This window comes from Festucalex cinctus, chromosome 7, assembly GCF_051991245.1.
Source record: "Festucalex cinctus isolate MCC-2025b chromosome 7, RoL_Fcin_1.0, whole genome shotgun sequence".
Taxonomy (NCBI): Eukaryota; Metazoa; Chordata; class Actinopteri; order Syngnathiformes; family Syngnathidae; genus Festucalex; species Festucalex cinctus.
In genome coordinates this window covers 4,814,504-4,832,297 of record NC_135417.1, presented here as the reverse complement: position 1 = coordinate 4,832,297, position 17,794 = coordinate 4,814,504, and the positions used below count along the sequence as shown (strand labels likewise).

The following is a 17,794-nucleotide window of genomic DNA, read 5'->3' as shown; positions in this document are numbered from 1 at the left end:
CTCTGGAAACAGGACGCACCTGAGCTCAATTTTGGGACTCTTGGCAAAGGTTGTGAATACAAATAGGTACATTTAATGTGCAAGTACATGTCACCCATTTTTTTTTAAATACACTTTAAAAAAAATAAAATAAAATACAATTTGTTTATTTTATAAATTAATACATTTTTATTATTTTATTTTAAAAATAATTTTCTGTATTTTGTTGTTATTGTCATTATAGGGAGTTGCGTGTAAAAAAATATTAATAAAATAAAATAACATTTGTTTATTTTATAAATTAATAATTTTTTATTATTTTTATTTCAAAAATAATTTTCTTTTTGTTGTCATTATAGGGAGTTGCGTGTAATAAAATATTAATAAAATAAAATGTGTTTATTTTATAAATTAATAAATTTGTATTATTTCGATTTAAAAAAGAATTTTCCGTAATTTTTTGTTGTTGTTGTCATTTTAGGATGTTGTGTGTAAAAAATAAAAATAAAATAAAATGTGTTTATTTTATAAATTAATACATTTGTGTTATTTTATTTTAAAAATATTTTGTTATATTTTTGTTGTCATTATAGGGTGTTGTGTGTAAAAAAAAAATTAAATTAAATTAAATAAAATGTGTTTATTTTATAAATTAATATTTTTTTATTATTTTATTCCAAAAATATTTTTTCGTATTTTTTTTTTTTTGTCATTATAGGGTGTTGTGTGTAAAACTATATGGAAAAAATGATAAGGCTTTCCTAACCTAATACCGCCAAGCGAACCGAAGTGTACCGCTTGCGGTGGAAAAGCGATATGATTGATGACTGCACCAGATAGGAGGTCACCGGCACCTGACCTGACCCCTTGTCAGAGAGCATGCGGCTTCAGGTTCACCTGTTTTAACCCGATGCTTCTATTCCCGCAGTACCTGTTTGGAGTCCTCTTCTTCCTGTGCCTTGCAAAACTCCTGCTCGATGGAGCAGTCCAGCTCGCTGAACAGTCCCACCTCCTCGCAGTTCTTCAGGAAGCGCGTTGGCGTTGGCGTCTGGTCTGCAGATCAAGCATGATTATCACTTATTTATGATATGCTCAATTTTCCATTTAATGTTGTGATATTTTATTGTATGAATGGCTTTGTTTACATTTTCAGCAGTCACATAACTGCTTGAAAACAAAAGGTGCATTACTATAATGTGGTTGCTATTATGTTTAGGAAAACGTGACAATTTTTCAATTAGATGGGGCAGGAGAGACGCTTCTCTTGACAACACCAGCGCAGCTGATAAGGTACAGATCTCACCCACCAAGAGGGGGTCTCATTTGTCGAGGGCACTCAAAAGCTGCGGTATTCAACTTGGCTTTGTGGGGGGTGCGCACGGATCAGGTTTCAGACAGTTGAGGGTGATTTTAGGGTTGTTTCAAAGGCTAAAAGCATAGCTCAGAGTCTGTTTATCTACTTTCAGGGGACCCAGGCTTGTTTCACTCTGACTTGCATGATGACCTATGAACCCAAAATAAGCTTTTATTTATTTATTTATTTATTTTTTGTGGTGGTGGCTAAAAGTGCTTGAAAGAAAACGAGAACACTGATGTCGAGTTGCTGATAAGACCTCTCTAAATAAAACTACTTAAATACTTTTTTCACACATTTAATGACTATGCTCATTATTTTAGAGAGGCTCAAAGGAAGAGCTACTTTCATTTGAAGCAACATCTTGTGACAAAAAAAATAATAATAATAATAATAATGCAAGCGCCTCGGAGGTGTAACCTGAGCAAGAAAACCAAAATGTGATCTTGCAGTCCAGGAAGAGGGCGAAGGGATGACACATGTGGCAGACAGACTGTAATACGGATTAGTTTTTGCACAGTAGATTGATAGATTATGTTAAGATTAGGCGTGTGCAAACAATTCTTTGTCATCCATATAATAATAGTAATCATAATTATAAGGATAATAACCGTGAACATGAACGGATGTTTGATTATAAGTGCCAGTGATTTCTACTTAAGGGGAAGTCAACCTACACGTTTTTCACAATAATATGCTCTATGCAACCCCACTATTTCAAAAACGGTTTTCTGATTAATATTGTGTTTGTTGAATATGGATTAAGCAGCAAAATCCACTTTTTTTTTAATTAAGTTTTTTTTTTATCCATCTCAGGGAGCAGCCATTTTGTCAATAGCAGTTGACAGAAAATGACATCAGGGTTGATCAGGGCTCATCTAACGACCAATCACGGCTCACCTGTTAGCATTTGAAATTAAATTTAAAACCAACTTTAAGTGTTCCATGTCCAAAGTTGCGACAGAACATAATTGACGCGCATCTGCTCTTAAGAGTCACAACGAAAACTATTGTCATGTTCGTTTCACAATCGTGATTGCACAATGTTACCATGAGTCATTCAGAAAACTATTTTTTAAATAATGTTAATCTCAAAACAAATTCATTACAATAGTAAAATCCTAGCTTTCATGTGTTTAATTTTTTAAAGACTTTTGAAAGATTGATTGAAGACATTTTAATGCCATTTAAGGCTTATACTTGGACATATCCTTGAGTTTAAAATATTTACCTCCAAATTTAACAACTGGCTGAAAATGAATCAAAACTGTGCCCATACTGTATGTAGTGAATGATCGATCAACATGTGTTATTGAACTCTATTATTTGATTTTTAGTATTTTTAAGGAATGGAATTTATTTTCAGATTGTGAATCAATTGTAGTTGGAGAGGAGTTGTAAATTAGCTTCTGCTAAATTCTATAAAGTCAAAAAATATAAAAATAAAATAAAATAAAATAAAATAAAAAAAAGGCAATGCCTAAAAAAAAAAAAATCTGTGTGAACCCTGAGAAAATGCTGGGTAATAATGCCATAATAATCCAACAGATTTTTTTTCAATGTTTTGACAGAAATGGCAGAAATCGTTTTCCAAAACTTTCATTTTTAGATCCAATTTGAAAAGAAAAAACAGTCTCCAAAATGCTTTTGACATGGAAATGAACGTGCATTACAGTATTCTTATTTTAATCATTGTTGGTATTATTTGAGATATTTCATTGTTGTCTTGCATGTATCCTTATGGTACAGGCCACATTCATAAAAACCTTCCCATAAATTATCATGCCACCTTTTGATTAAACACCTTACCAGCAGATCAACCTTAACGATGGCCGAATGCAAATCAACCGAGTGACTGTGAAGACGTTCAATAAACACGATTGTCTCGGTCATATGTCAGCATCTCTTGCGCGTGTGCGTCACATGGCTGCTGTAAACAAGGCACGTCGTGAAGATTACAGGCCACTGGCAAGCCGTAACTCACCTGATAACAAGTTGTCATTCTTTATGGAAGGAAACTTAAGGGTCATCTCATGTTTGTGTCGATGGATCATCAGATGGTCTTCAGTGGGAAATCGCTATATGGGAAATGTATAAAAACAAAGATTAATTTAACTCATTTAAAAGACTTTTTAACTCATTCACTGCCAGCCCAGTTAAAATGGAACTTTGACGTCTATAACCGTCAATGGCAGTGAATGTGTTAATGAATACAGTTTAAAAAATATATACATTGTTTATACATAAAGGATCCTGAGGTCTTTTTATAGCCATCCTTGTGTTCCTCCTTGATATGCAAGGCAGTAATCTCCTCCTCAGTCGACCTCTTTGTCCTTTTCTTCGTATTACACACATCAGCACACACTTGTACACACCGTGCGGTGTTGTTTTGTGTTGACACACTTACCTGAGAACAGCCAGGAGCGTTGCAAACATACGGCCTTTCCGGGTCTGAGTTCATCACAACTTCTCATAAAACTAAAAAAAAAAAAAAAAAAAGGACAAAAGAGGAAAATAAAGAGAGGAAGTAAATGACACAGATTTTCACAAATACACTCATTGTGTGGCATAAAATTATATTGCACCTGTAGCAGCTGCAAGGTAATTTCAGTAATAAACGACGCCTGCTCACGTTTCACTTGAAATTACATGAAAGTAATGGGTTGTGGTTTTCAAAGGCTGAAAATGATGGATTTAGCAAAATATCCTCTTGGGACACCTGACAAACAAAAGTCATATGGAATTTAGACCACAGCTGGCTAAAGGTTAGGAGAAAATTGTTTTCTCCTCAATAGTTTCTGCAATTTTGCAATTAGAGAAAAACGAGACAAATTGGTTGAGACACTCTTAATTTCATTTTAGGTTTTGGGGGATTATATCTTCAAGTTTCATCATGAAGCAGCCATTTTACCGTCAGTTTCACTCTGTCGGGTTTGTTGACGGTAAGAACAAGAAGGGCGAGATGTGGCGTAACATGCAGTTTTGTTCCAGAAGTTCAGGCAGTTGGGTTGGATGCTAACCGCTACCGTTAGTCACAAACTGGCAAGCTGCCGTTTAGCTTTGTCACTTGTTATCAAAGTTGTGTTTTGTTGGTTTTACAATTACGGTTAGTATGTTTTAAATCTAATTAATACTGTGCTAGTGGAATTACGAGTTATGCCGCAAGAGCTACTTGCTTTCATCAATTTCAGGGGGCGGCCATTTTGTTACTTGCTGTCGACTGAAAATGACATCAAAGTTGCTCAGCGCTCAGGTAACGACCAATCACGACTCATCTGTTTTTGGAAGCTGCTGAACCATGGTTGGCTGAACCCTGAGCAACTGTGAGGTCATTTTCAGTCGACAGCAAGTGACATAATGGCTGCTGGTATAGTTACAAAATTGTAAGATTTTACTATTTAACTCATATTCCACAAACACATTAATCAGAATACCGTGTTTGGACTACTGGATAAACATACGACATGTTGTAAAGACAATTTTTGGGCTGACTTCCAAATTAAAGATCATTTCTGGAAATGTACAAAGACGGAGAACTGTAGTTGTGGATATATAGCGTTAAACTGTTAAGTGCATACACAGTAGAGAAAGAGAAAGACTGAAGGGCGAGGAATTATTATTTTTTTTTAAACGAAGTCAACCCCCCCCCAAAATAAAAAATAAAAAATAAAAATATTGACAACAATATGTTCTATGCTGCCCCACTAGTCTAAATACGGTATTCTGGTTAATAGTGGAATAGCAAGTGGAATATCAGTTAGTCCAGCAGTTTTTAGCAAGCTCAGAAGGCGGCCATTTTACCACTTGCTGTCGAGTGAAAATGACATCACAGTTGCTAAGGTCTCAGGTAACAACCAATCACAGCTCAACTTCAAAAACAGGTGAGATATGATTGCCCGTTGCCTGTCGTCCTGCACAACTGTGATGTCGTCTTCAGTCGACAACAAGTGACAAAATGGCTGCCCCCTGAGATGGTTAAAAACGACTGGATTTTGCTTCATAACTCATATTTGACAAATATAATATTAATCAGAATATCATGTTTAGACTGGTGAGGTCACATAGCACATATTATTGTCGAGAAATGTTTAAGATTAACTTCCCCTTTAACTTTAAAGGTGCCAGTATGTGGACCTGGGATTCGGGTTGATTTGACCATATTAGAGTGCCTCGTTGTAAGCAAAAGTTAAGGCAGAAAAGTGAGAGGGTGAAAGTCACCGCAAAAAAAGTCAGTCTTGACAGCCAGTGAGTGGACCGGGGCTTTGTGCTGACATGGCCGCATTAGAGCGCCTTGTTGTCACAGTTCAGAAAAGCCCCGCAGCGACCCGGTGGAATATATTCCAGCTACCCGAAGCCTTGGCGGATATATCTTTGTGGCTCAAACATCCACAGCATTTGAGAGTGGAAAGAAGAACTTAATTTTTCACCATTTTAAAGCCTCATTTTATATACTTGGCCTTTTTTTAATTATTCCAATTTGGCAGGGTTGCAAACAATACTCTTCTCTGTAGTGGGTTAAATTAAGAAGACATTTATTTTCACTTTACAGTGACTTTAATATTTACAGCGGTTACTTTCTTTTTACATTTTTATGACGGATGTTAAAATTTGATTTAAAGCATTGCATGTACAGTTAATGTGTTACTGGCGTCTGGAACTAATTATTTCTTTTGGCATTATTTCCTATGGGAAAATTGTTTTGAAATCCAAACAAACTGGAGGTTGAGCAGCTTTCCGGGATGGAGTGTGTTCAACCTTGGAACTTCAACTTTATGGAAGCACTGCATTTATTGAGCAGAGGATACTCACAATTTAGAGACAGACTGAAGCACCTGGGGAAGAATTGGGGGAGTTTAATGCCTCGCTCACGGGGAACATTACTTACTGTGACCCTGCCATATACTTTGGCTGCTGGGAATTGGAGATGATAAAAAAATAAAGACTGTAGAAATATGAATTAATTTAATATTGCCAGGCACTGCCAAATGTAAAATTTGCTATGGCCAAGTACCATGCCATATATTCTACTATGATTTTAAAAAAAAAGAAAAAAAGAAAAAAAAAAAAAGAGTAATCTAGAAACAAAGTCATGGCACTTTGTAAAAGAAGCATGTGTCTTGTGTTCCATTTAAAAATAATATTTTTAAAACCCCACAAAGAATTATAGGCCTACAAATTTTCATCCTTCTTTTCACTTACAGTAATTGGAATGTGGACATGGCAACAACAAAAAAGAGACATTCGGAATTCATCTAAAAATGCATTCATGGTTGAGCACCAGCAAGAGAGAGAAAAAAAAAAAAACGCACATCAAAACATTTTAACGGCTTCTCAAGATCGATCCAAGGCCAAATATGTGACGGTTTAAAGGCTCTGAGGCCCGAGTGCATTTAGGAAAATACAACCTTGACTCAATGTTGCAAATGCAAAACTACAAGCGGGGATTGACTACCTGTCTCGGTTGCAAACTCCAACGTTTGATGAACCCATCTAACGCTCAACCTTGTTGACGAGATGAGAGTTACGTGGAAGTCAAGGACATTTGGAAGATGAAGTACAGTTGTAAGAATAGATTTTTCAACAGCCGATGCTCACATATGAGCCTGGATAGCTCAGTCGGTAGAGCATCAGACTTTTAATCTGAGGGTCCAGGGTTCAAGTCCCTGTTCAGGCGTAGTATTTTCAAGGCAGGAGTGGCGCAGACATGAATAGTACATGGTGGGTTAATTTGAGCAAAGTACCACGCTATTATTCATACGACAAGACACATTTTCCATATTGTGATATATTACCCTCAATCCGCTATGATCCCTGAATTTTGAAAATGAGAGTAAACATATTCTTCGTTCCACTGTGTAGGTCCTGCTTGAACTGTCATTGGTTGATAGGCCACTCGGTGTGTCGATAACTACAAGTAGGCTATTACCTGCTATTTAAATATTTTTTTGTAGCCATTGAGTTGCCCCTTCTGGCTCCTGAAGAATGCAGTTTTGAGGAAACAGTCCAATTCTTTAATTAGCATATTAAGGAATTAGAATTAATTAATTTCTAGTTATGTGCAACATCAAGGTTTACTAATGTTTTTATAGCTCAAGAACCGAATCCTAAGAGTGGTTCCTTCCCATGATGCCAACTTACAAAAATACATTATTATTATTATTATTATTATTATTATTATTATTATTATTATTATTATTCACAAGGCAGTGGATGCCAGGACAAGAGTGTAACACTGACTTTTCCTGCCCTGTTGTCAACAAGTATTGTTCTAAGTCACAATACCAAAATTATGGTTTTAATGCTATACCTGTATAAAGTACCTCAATAGTGATAATGAAGATACATGGCGAAAATATATACATTCCCTCCTCTTGGTAAAATAAAATATAATTTGAGGAGAGAAGTTTACAGCATGGTTGATTTGTGTTTTTTGAATGTTGACAATTACCGCAACGTCTATGCTACTTGAAGCTAGCCCAACTATGCGTTTCGGATTAAGCTAAACAGACTTTTAGGGTTTAAGTCTTTATTATCCCCCATCATGGTGAAAAAAATCAAAATTTAAGAAGATATTTTGTCAACATAACACTTGGGGTTGCTTCATTTGTGTTTTTTGAAGGTTGACAATTACCGCAACATCTATGCTACTTGATGTTAGCCCCACTATGCATTTCGGATTAAGTTAACAGACCTTTAAGGTTTAAGTCTTTATTATTCCTCATGGTAAAATAAAATAAAATTTATGAAGATATGTAGCCTACATAACTCTTTGGGTAGCTTCATTTGTGTTTTTTGAAGGTTGAAAATGACCGTAACCTCTATGCTCCTTGTCGCTATACTGTTTTGCATTAAGCTAGCACACTTTTGTAGTTTAATTCTTTGTTATCCCTCCTCTTGGTAAAATAAAATAAAATTTTAGAAGATCAGTTTACAACCCTCGGGGTTGCTTCATTTGTGTTTTTTGAAAGTTGACAATTACCGTAACATCAATGCTACTTGTCGCTAGCCACGCTAGGCCCTCTCGTATTAAGCTCGCAGACTTTTGTGCTTTAATTCTTTGTTGTCACTCTTTTCGGTCAAATAAAATACAATTTTAGAAGATAAGTAGCCTATATAACACTCGAGGTTGCTTCATTTGTGTTTTTTGAAGGTTGACAATGACCGTATCATCTATGTTACTTGTCGCTTGCCACAATATGCTGTTTTGCATTAAGCTAGCTGACTTTTGTGGTTTAATTCTTTGTTATCCCTACTCTTGGTAAAATAAAATGAATTTGAGAAGATCAGTTTACAACCCTCGATTTTGCTTCATTTGTGTTTTTTGAAAGTTGACAATTACCGTAACATCTATGCTACTTGTCGCTAGCCACGCTAGGCCCTCTCGTATTAAGCTCGCAGACTTTTGTGCTTTAATTCTTGGTTGTCACTCTTTTTGGTCAAATAAAATACAATTTGAGCAGATAAGTAGCCTATATAACACTCGAGGTTGCGTCATTTGTGTTTTTTGAAGGTTGACAATGACCATATCATCTATGATACTTCACGCTTGCCACAATATGCTGTTTTGCATTAAGCTAGCAGACTTTTGTGGCTTTTTGTTATACCTGGGAGCGACACACACACACACAAAAGAAAAAAAAACACTAGGTGGAAGCAAGCATGTTTGCTTATTCTTTGGAAAGATGTTAGTTATCTGTTGAGCTGCACAAGAGCATCTCTTATACCAGTAGGCTACTAACAAGACGTACAACATGGTATCGCTGTACAATTTTAAGCTGATTAATGCTATGTCTTCTGTTACTGGTATGGCAATTTTGCTGCGTCTCTTTATACAAGAGGCTATTGAAACATAAGGGGTGCTTTAAAAGACTGATGATTTACCCTGATTAATTCCACCTTATTGCACTTCATATTTGTCATTTATTCCACACATTTATGATTATTTTACCTTTAGGCAAGTTCAACTGGGCCCCAGATGTAAACTACTTAAATGTGTTTTTTTCATGGCTACAGACTTATTTCCTCAAGCACAGTCAAAACACTCAAATATTGTGTTATGCTAAGCAGTGCTGTTTTCCCAACAAGCTATGCTTCATGAGCAAGCCTGCAGAACAGGGTCTGGACAGGGTCTCTCTGTCAAGGACCAACGAGGCCCTGCTCTCGTTTGTTGTCACCAGGTCGCTGCGGGCCCCTGAAAGCTCAGCTGGTCCCCTTTGACACAACAAACAAAACATGAAGCCACACTGGAGGAAAAATGGCGAGTTTCATGTGCGTTTTCGTTGTCACTTGTTCTGTTTCTGCATCCTTCTTCAACATGTTGACAAAATAATCAAAAAGAAAAATATATAATGACCCAGATGAAAAATAGGTCTTTCTGCATTTCAAATAGGCCAAGAAATTCAAACCACGTGAGTTGAAAAAGGTGTTATCATTAATTCTGTAAATGACCCAATCACTTTCACACTTCTCATAATCAGTGCTAAATGTCCTTTCCTCGGAAAGACCACTTGGCTCTAATTTGATAGACGTTTAAGTTTAGCAAAGGAAATTTGGTTGCGCTTTACATTAACTATAACCTGATGTGCGCGCAGGGGAAGGATTAAGGGTGCGGAGTTCAATTTCAAGAAGAAGTAAGGGAATGAATTCTCCAGGTTGAGTGCATATTTGAATTTCAACAGCACATCAAGGGAATGACGGGGTTAAAGCAAGCGAAAACATGCACAGCAATCCAAACCTCCAGCTCCCCAAAGCCCAGGCCTTTGACAGCGCAGGTTCAAGGTGGGATCACCACAATCCCTCAGGCGGGGAACACGGACCACGTACACAATATCTGTGCACAACCGCGAGCGCTTTGACTGAACATGAAACACTAAGTAAGTGTACACCTGAATAGTTGTCACTTTGCAACATGTAAACTAACACGAGCAACTATGACAATATCATTTTCTGACACTACTACTATTCAGTCTTAATACATCAGATGCGCCGGGGGAAATTCTCCAATTTCACTAAACTTCACAAAAAAAACACTGTATCTTTGTTCATATATCTAAGCCAGCAACATATAGTGACAGACATACCAATTGAATGTGTTTCCACTCGATGTCAAAAGGTACATAATTAACCTGTGTATGCACTTGTTGAGACATTGTTGTCTGATGGCGTGCCAAGGGATTTTTCCGATGTAAAATATGCGCTTTGGCTCAATAAAGGTTGGGTAACACTGCTTTAAGATGATTGTTTATGACTGACTGAGCAAAACTGTTGACTGAACCGTGACTGATTTCAGAGATTGGGGCCGCAATTAAGAGAGGATGGTTTCACCTTGAAAACATGTAACAACCATCACGAAAGAAATGGAATGGAAATGCGGGTCATATTTCACGTGCAGCTGGATAATCAACAAGCTGATTCGAAGTATGGGAAGAATTAGGTCTGCATTAAGAACATAAGCATAGTTAGCTACATACAGTACAGTCAGTAACATTTTCAATTCTGGAGGCAGAAGTGGTTAAGTAGAAGGTCTCTGGTTCGATCCCCCCACCTCATCCAAGTTACCCTTGAGCAAGACATTCAACACAGTGTGAAAATGACTTCTACAGAGTCAATTTCGACACTTTTCCTGAGTTTATATAGCGCCACACTCTACGGAGTTGAATTGAAAATAATAATAATAATAAAATAGTGGTATCAAGCATCGCAAGACTCTTTTCAGTCACTCTTCAATCATCTTCCCATATACATGCAGTCATTACACGCAGCACTTTGAGTGGTCGTCAGTTTCACTCAGTGGGCACACAAATCAATCATTACACATATCAGCAAGAATTGCACATACTGCACAATATATAGTTTACATTTACAGTATAGGAAATCCTTAATCATTTTAGGACCTAATTTTGAATAGAAAGTTACTTTTTTTTTTTTTTTTTTTATCCTTGGCTATAAAATTGTGTGGAATTGTAAAAACATTCTATAAAATATAGGCATACTAATATTGTCATTATAATTTATAATATGTTGTTTTGGCTTCTTTTCCTTACATGTCAAAGTATTAAAATTAAATTTCATACTTCGCTAGGGGGTTAGTGAATATAGCTCAAAAGTAATGCAGAAGTCATGTAATGCATTACAGTTCAAAAGAAGTGATAATCTAATATTACTACTTTGAAATGACAGTTTACTAATAATATATTCATTAACGTACGGAACGTGCTGAACACAATAAAAAAAATAGATCATCGTGATAATAATGCTGGAACTGATGTCACTGGTCAAGATACACTTGAACAACTCATTTTACGACTAAAAAAAACAAAACAGTCATCCCTTGTTGCCACTAAAATGTGTTTGAAGTGATGGATTAAAACCACAATAAATTACATTAATCTTATGAAAAGCATTGATCTTATAATAAATACAAGTATGACAGCCTCTCTTTAACTGTGACCTGCTTTTACAGGTGTATGTATGCAATGTGATCCATATAGGACTGTACCCCCAAATGTAAGGAGCACTTAATAAATAATAGTATCATCAAGCTTAAAGCTTTTATATGAGGCGTTTGATTACTATAAATAATTAAAGGGGACACACTGGATAATGGTGAAAGCCGACATAATCATTTATCAACACTCACAGCAGCGTGCACTGGACACAAGTGGTTATTGATAGCGTGTCACATAAACATAATGACAGTGGGGAGTAATCAAATGATTAGAGCGTATATGTTTTTTTTTTTTTTAAACCTCGTCAGCACAAGCTCGCGCAAAAGTAAACCACAATATCAAATATCGACTGAGCTGCAAAATGACGTAATGATGTGGATGACTTTACTGCAACAACAACAACCATGAGTGCTTTTCTAAGTCGTTGTGAGAGGAAAACAGTGAGGATAGAGGATATGTGGTGGGCTGCAGCGCGCGCATGCACCGCACACCGGCTCAGCTGCCTATCCCGAGATGGGACAAGCATGACAATGAAAGCCCCGGCGGGAAGAGAAAACTATCCGAACCAAAACAACCGGCGGATCCAATGTCATAATAACGCATATTGCGCAATTATCTGCCCTTAGATATTCAATCGAGCAAGCGATAAATTCTGTGGACTTCAAACTTAACGGTCAACACCCAAGTGACATGTCACTGCGGCAGCGAGAGCATCGTGACACTTAATCATAAGTAACGTGCATCAATGAGGAAGAAATAATACACAAGCGTGTGACAAAACAAGCTGTTGCATTCAAAAGTAGAAAGGAATGCGTAAAAAAAAAAAAGCTGCATGGGACGCGTGCAGCCTCCCCCTTGCGAAGCTTTCAACTTACCAAACAAGTGTAGAAAACGCGAAGCAGCCTCTCAGAAGAAACCACGTTGGACTGAGAAAAGATTACAATACGATCTATTTAGAGAAGCATAACGTCACCCCGGGGTGACGTCACGTGGGATTCCTGAAGTTCTAAATCATCGCGGTCCGCTTGGAGGGCGGCGCGAGATGGGCGGAGTTTGCAAGTGCACTACACCAAAGAGGATGGATCCGGCGCTGGACTGCATGGGGCCGGTCGGGGTGGGTGTGGTACCGAGCTGGATGCTCCGGCCCGGCCAATTAAGTAGACTGTAAATAGTGGCACTGGACCTGGACTAAACATCCCGGCCCATTACTATAAATAAAATTGTAAAAATCCTTACTTGATCAATAGGGGGAGCTGAGAAATAATTTCTTACATATAGAATATTTTTTTTTTGGGGGGGGGGGGGTTGGGTCAAATTGATCCAAAACCCATAAAATGCTGGCTCAAAAATAACCTAATTTGGACTGACCTCCATACTTCACTTTTAAAAATTATTTAAAAAAAAAAAAAAAATATGCATCAAAATTTTGACCGTGCAGTGGACTTACTAGTTTTTTTTTGTTTTGTTTTTTGTACAAACCAATTCCAAAAATTGGGTTGTAACAGCTAACTTGGGTCAATTTGACCCAACATTGGGTTGTTTTGTTCAAAACATTATGGTTTGTTTTGCATGAAAACAACACAAAGTTGGGTCAAATTGACCCAAGCTGGCGGGTTGGTCCAAATTTTGGTCCAAATTGCGTCGTTTTTGACCAGGCAGTTTGAAGAGTAAAGTAGCAGATCAGTCCATTTTTGACCCAAATTGGGTTATTCTTGACCCAACAGTTTTAACAGCTGTGGCCAAAGATAATACTAATTTAATTGCCAACATTTTTTCAGATGAAGAAACAACTTTTCCCTGTCAAGAGTCATGACAGCAAGTGCTTGCATGATATGTTGGGCACAGTTTTGACACCGAACGCCCTTTCTGCCAAAACCCACCTAGTTTCTATAGGTGGGATTTGAACCCCAATCACGTCCAAAATCAGCGATACTACTGAATCACAACATCCGGCCACTAACAACGACTTTTAAAAATGATACTTCAACTTCAATGTACAAAAAAATGGTCACCTGCTTCAAGCTCTTCAGCATATGCCTAAATTCAATCTTTAACTCGTCGTGTCAAAATAATTAACCAAACTTCATGCTATATTTATGAATGAAATATGATGACATCCACCAAACATCTGCCTGCACTTGGATCAAATACACCAAAATCGTGGTAAATCACCTACACCACAACTTAGACCTGGTTTTACCTGGTCTAATGTCTAGTCTACTTTCTCCCGCTAATTTGTCAGGTGAAATAGAAAACACACTTGTAGCACGATCTGCCAAATTCCCAAATATGGTAAACTCAACTTGCCCCATCTGAGTACGTGCGCTGTCGCCCAACTTCCATATTTTGGTCCGCAGCAGTCTCATACCTGCAACCCCCTCCTACGCTCAAAGTGTGACAAAAAGTCTTTATGGATTTAAATATGACCCATCCAAAAAGTTTTTATGGCCTGTAATAGGAGTGCATTTATGCGTCTCAAGGTACAATCTCCACTAATGCACCCAATAGGGCTAATTATCGGGCTCCAACTGTTTGTACCACTGCCAAAAAGCAACACGTTTGCTCCCAATCTGTTGAAGCCAAGTCTCAAGGGCACAAAAGCAAACGCAGTAGACCTGAACAGTGTAAAGTCTGAACCGCTATTGTGTGTGACCTAAGCAGAAACCTTAGCAAATCTCACAGGGTCGCAGCACGCTTTAACAGATTAATTCTGAGCGTCTGTTTTGCTTTTTCATTGGCTTTATGTGGCTTTTTTTTTTTTTGCAACACTTATTCAGAAAGCTTGTCATGCAAGAGTTCAGCAACTCTCGCATGACTTGATCTCTGGACCAAAATATGGAAATTGGTACGGCTGCTGGAGAAATGCCAGTCCACTTTCAATCATTGTCGAGTTGCTCTTGATTAGGCACCAATCCCCAAATGAATGCGTTTCTTTCCTTCCCTGGATTCCTCCGCCTCCTCGTGACTCACATTGTTCATGTGTAGATTCCATATGTTGATGGAAAAAATATGGGATAAATTAGGTTTTCCCAAAGGTGAAAATGAAGACGAGGTACACACAAACCAATTTTGACATCTTATAACAGATTTGAGAGTCCACACGTGATGAGGAAAAATGGCCGTGTGTGCTTACTGTTCTTATATTGTGTGGCGTACTCGAGATGACCAACACAGCACACCACACACATAAATCAAAGAAAAAAAAGAGAAGAAAAGAGTACGGTAGTAGTGGAAGAACAAATAGAAGAAGCTAGGCTAACTGTTAGCTTGTATGGTAACTGCAGTGCAATTGTAAACTCTTCTTTTGGTCATTTTTATTGTGGTGAATGACTTGTGAAATACATTATACAAACACTCAACACAACCGTTTCATGTCACATTCAATAAGTGGACTGACTGAACTTGGAATGGTGAATATTGAACAGCTTTAACATTCATAAATGTAAAAAAAAATCCCACTTGTTAAAGCCCACACCGCAGGATAATTTTTTTTAGTGATGTCCAAAAATCGGGCCTTTGCTGATTTTGATCACAAATGAAGAGAATTTGGCCCACTTGTCAATATGTGTGCGCGCAAAGATTATTGAATTAATTGCCAACAAATTAATCAGTAATTCTTTTTGATAATCAATGGATAGTTTTAGGATCTTGTTTCATTTAAAATTGTTTCAGAAAAATCAGAAAAATCTCAGCATTTCAACAGTAAATATTCTCCAATTTCTGTAGTCCTTAATGAAAGCAGAATATCTTGGTGCTTAACCAAAAATTTGCAAAAGCAATTATGCTGTAAAACACTGATCAACATTTTTTTTTCCTGTTTTTGGATTTCATGGACAAAATAACTGAATCATAATCAATTTACGTTTGTTCATTTTCTGAACTGTCACATTGAAATGATGTCTTGATTTTGAATAAAGGGATCGGAATTAAAATACATTTTTATCTGAATTATTGATTAATCGACAAAATAATCAACACAATAATTAATAATTCAGAATTATCATTCGTGGCAGGCCTACCTAATTGTTTAGCATTTGTGGATAATAATGATCAAATTACTAGAGTAACTACTGCATTTCATAATTGTAATGCAGTGCTTCTCATTTATTTTTTGTTAGCCCCCCCAGGAAGAAGAAAATATTTCACGCTAATACTCCTCGTGCACTCTGACAATGACAGCAACACTGCCATCTACTGTAGTGGATGTGCAATTACACTTTATTCTAGCATGGCAAAGCACATAAATAAATAGATAGGTTATAGATTTATCTGATGTTATCGTTTCAATCACAAGCTAGTTGAGACTAAATAAACTTTGCATCACTTTTTATTAAACAATCATTAACAATCAATTCCACACAATAAATTGAATTTTTAATCATTTATTATGCCCATGTATAATAACTGTTTCGCTTATTTTCGACACGATTGCCACATTCTAATAGTTGCATACAGAAAACGATATTACTACTTTCCATTCACATCAACTACACTTGCTCCACTACACTGTTTTAATGTGCGTCTTTTTCAGCACATAAGAAGAGATTTAAAGGACTTCTGAGAACACGCCATTTATTTAGTCGCTCTGTTTGACCTGCTGGTGCCAACTGGCTGTGATTCCTGGGGGGGGGGGCCCACAGACGCTGCTAGTGAAGCCACAGCCCGGCTCCTGGGATTAATGACTCCTCGCACGTTGAGAGATGTTTACCACTTGCCTGCGACCACTCCGCTAAGAGCACTGTCACTGAAACAATAACGCAGTCTGAAAAGCCCTCATAACTCAGCGCTCCTCCGCCTGTGTCTTTTAACCAGAGTCTTAATCAACGTTTATGACATCCTTTTGTCTCTTTATTGCCAATATATTACCCAAGCAGTCCAAACATTATGTTCTCAAAGAAGCAGACTATTAAGGCTGGAAAGCGCAGTTGCGGTTTGGGTCAGTGACCCACACTAAAGCCGATTTGATCTATATTATACTAAACCTTTTATTATTATGCCTTTGTGCAACACTTATGAGGAAGTTCACCTTGGAAGGGATTGAGAGTGTTGCACGGATGGCAAAAGGTGCTCGATCTATACGGGTATTAAAGATCAAAAGTAGCTTTTATGAGTGATATTGAAGACGATTGGATATTTTTGCTATGCTACGCTGGAGCTGGAAAAATTTATACAAATACACTCAAACATTGGTGAAACAAATGTCTCAAGAATTACTCTTAACAAAGACTTTTTTTGTGTTATTTTTCTGTCCCTAGGGGGGGGGGGGGGGGGGGGGATCTTGTAAAATGGCCACAAGCGGATTAACAGTTGAGCCGATACAAGCATGACTGCTGAACCTAATTCAACAAAATGTATGGAGTGGGAGGCTCCCCATAGATAACCCCAGTGACACTGCAGCTTTCAAACACTTCAGCCTGTAACATTTACATTAGGTGGCTGGAGAATGTGGCTGCCTGTCTGATGCGTCTGTGGATTTATTAGGGTGGTCTGTGTGCTTACCATGGGCCCATGGCTCTGTTGACATCTGAATCGGGCTGATGTTTGTGTTTGGTCTCATGAAGGAGTAGAGGACCGCACTGGGGAAAAAAAAAAAAAAAAAAAAAAAGTATAAACTTTTGAGCACAGGATAATATGATAAGTCGCAATAGATCAAGTATATAAAACTTTTTTTGTGAAGCACCCCAGTAGCCCTTTTCATAAACTATTTTGTTTGCACAGTTTGTGACTCTAATACGTTTTATTCATGACATTTTAATCAGTTTATATGAGCCAGTTTTTAAAAACAAATATTATGATATACTGCATACTATTATCGATAGCTGCAATATTTTGATTGTGACAAAATGGCAGTAATACAGACTACTGTTATCGTCTTGTGACAATATTTTACATTGAGTTATTCCCTAATCACCACCACTAATTGAAGCCCATGTCAAAATATAAAAGGGTAAATTATTTCTTGATGTCAACAACTATAAAATAAAACGTGGCTTCTCCCTGTTTAAATAAACTG

At 37.3% G+C, this 17,794-nt stretch overlaps 1 protein-coding gene and 1 non-coding gene across 3 annotated transcripts in view; one reads left to right on the top strand and one right to left on the bottom strand.

The window, feature by feature from the left end:
* Nucleotides 1-12,695, bottom strand: part of creb5b (cAMP responsive element binding protein 5b) — a 74,989-nt gene extending 62,294 nt beyond the window's left edge. For both annotated transcript variants that reach the window (XR_013284412.1, XM_077527986.1), the window contains exons 1-4: nucleotides 12,657-12,695; nucleotides 3,741-3,811; nucleotides 3,318-3,411; nucleotides 911-1,032 (exon numbers count right to left, since the gene is read on the bottom strand). Coding sequence is in view for 1 of the 2 variants with exons in the window: in XM_077527986.1 (XP_077384112.1) it covers nucleotides 911-1,032; nucleotides 3,318-3,411; nucleotides 3,741-3,794 (270 nt within the window). In the remaining variant the exon portion in view is untranslated. The remainder of the gene's footprint in view (nucleotides 1-910; nucleotides 1,033-3,317; nucleotides 3,412-3,740; nucleotides 3,812-12,656) is intronic.
* Nucleotides 6,935-7,007, top strand: trnak-uuu (transfer RNA lysine (anticodon UUU)). The gene has a single exon. It is a non-coding gene; the product is annotated as a tRNA-Lys (tRNA).
* Nucleotides 12,696-17,794: the final 5,099 nt, after the last annotated feature.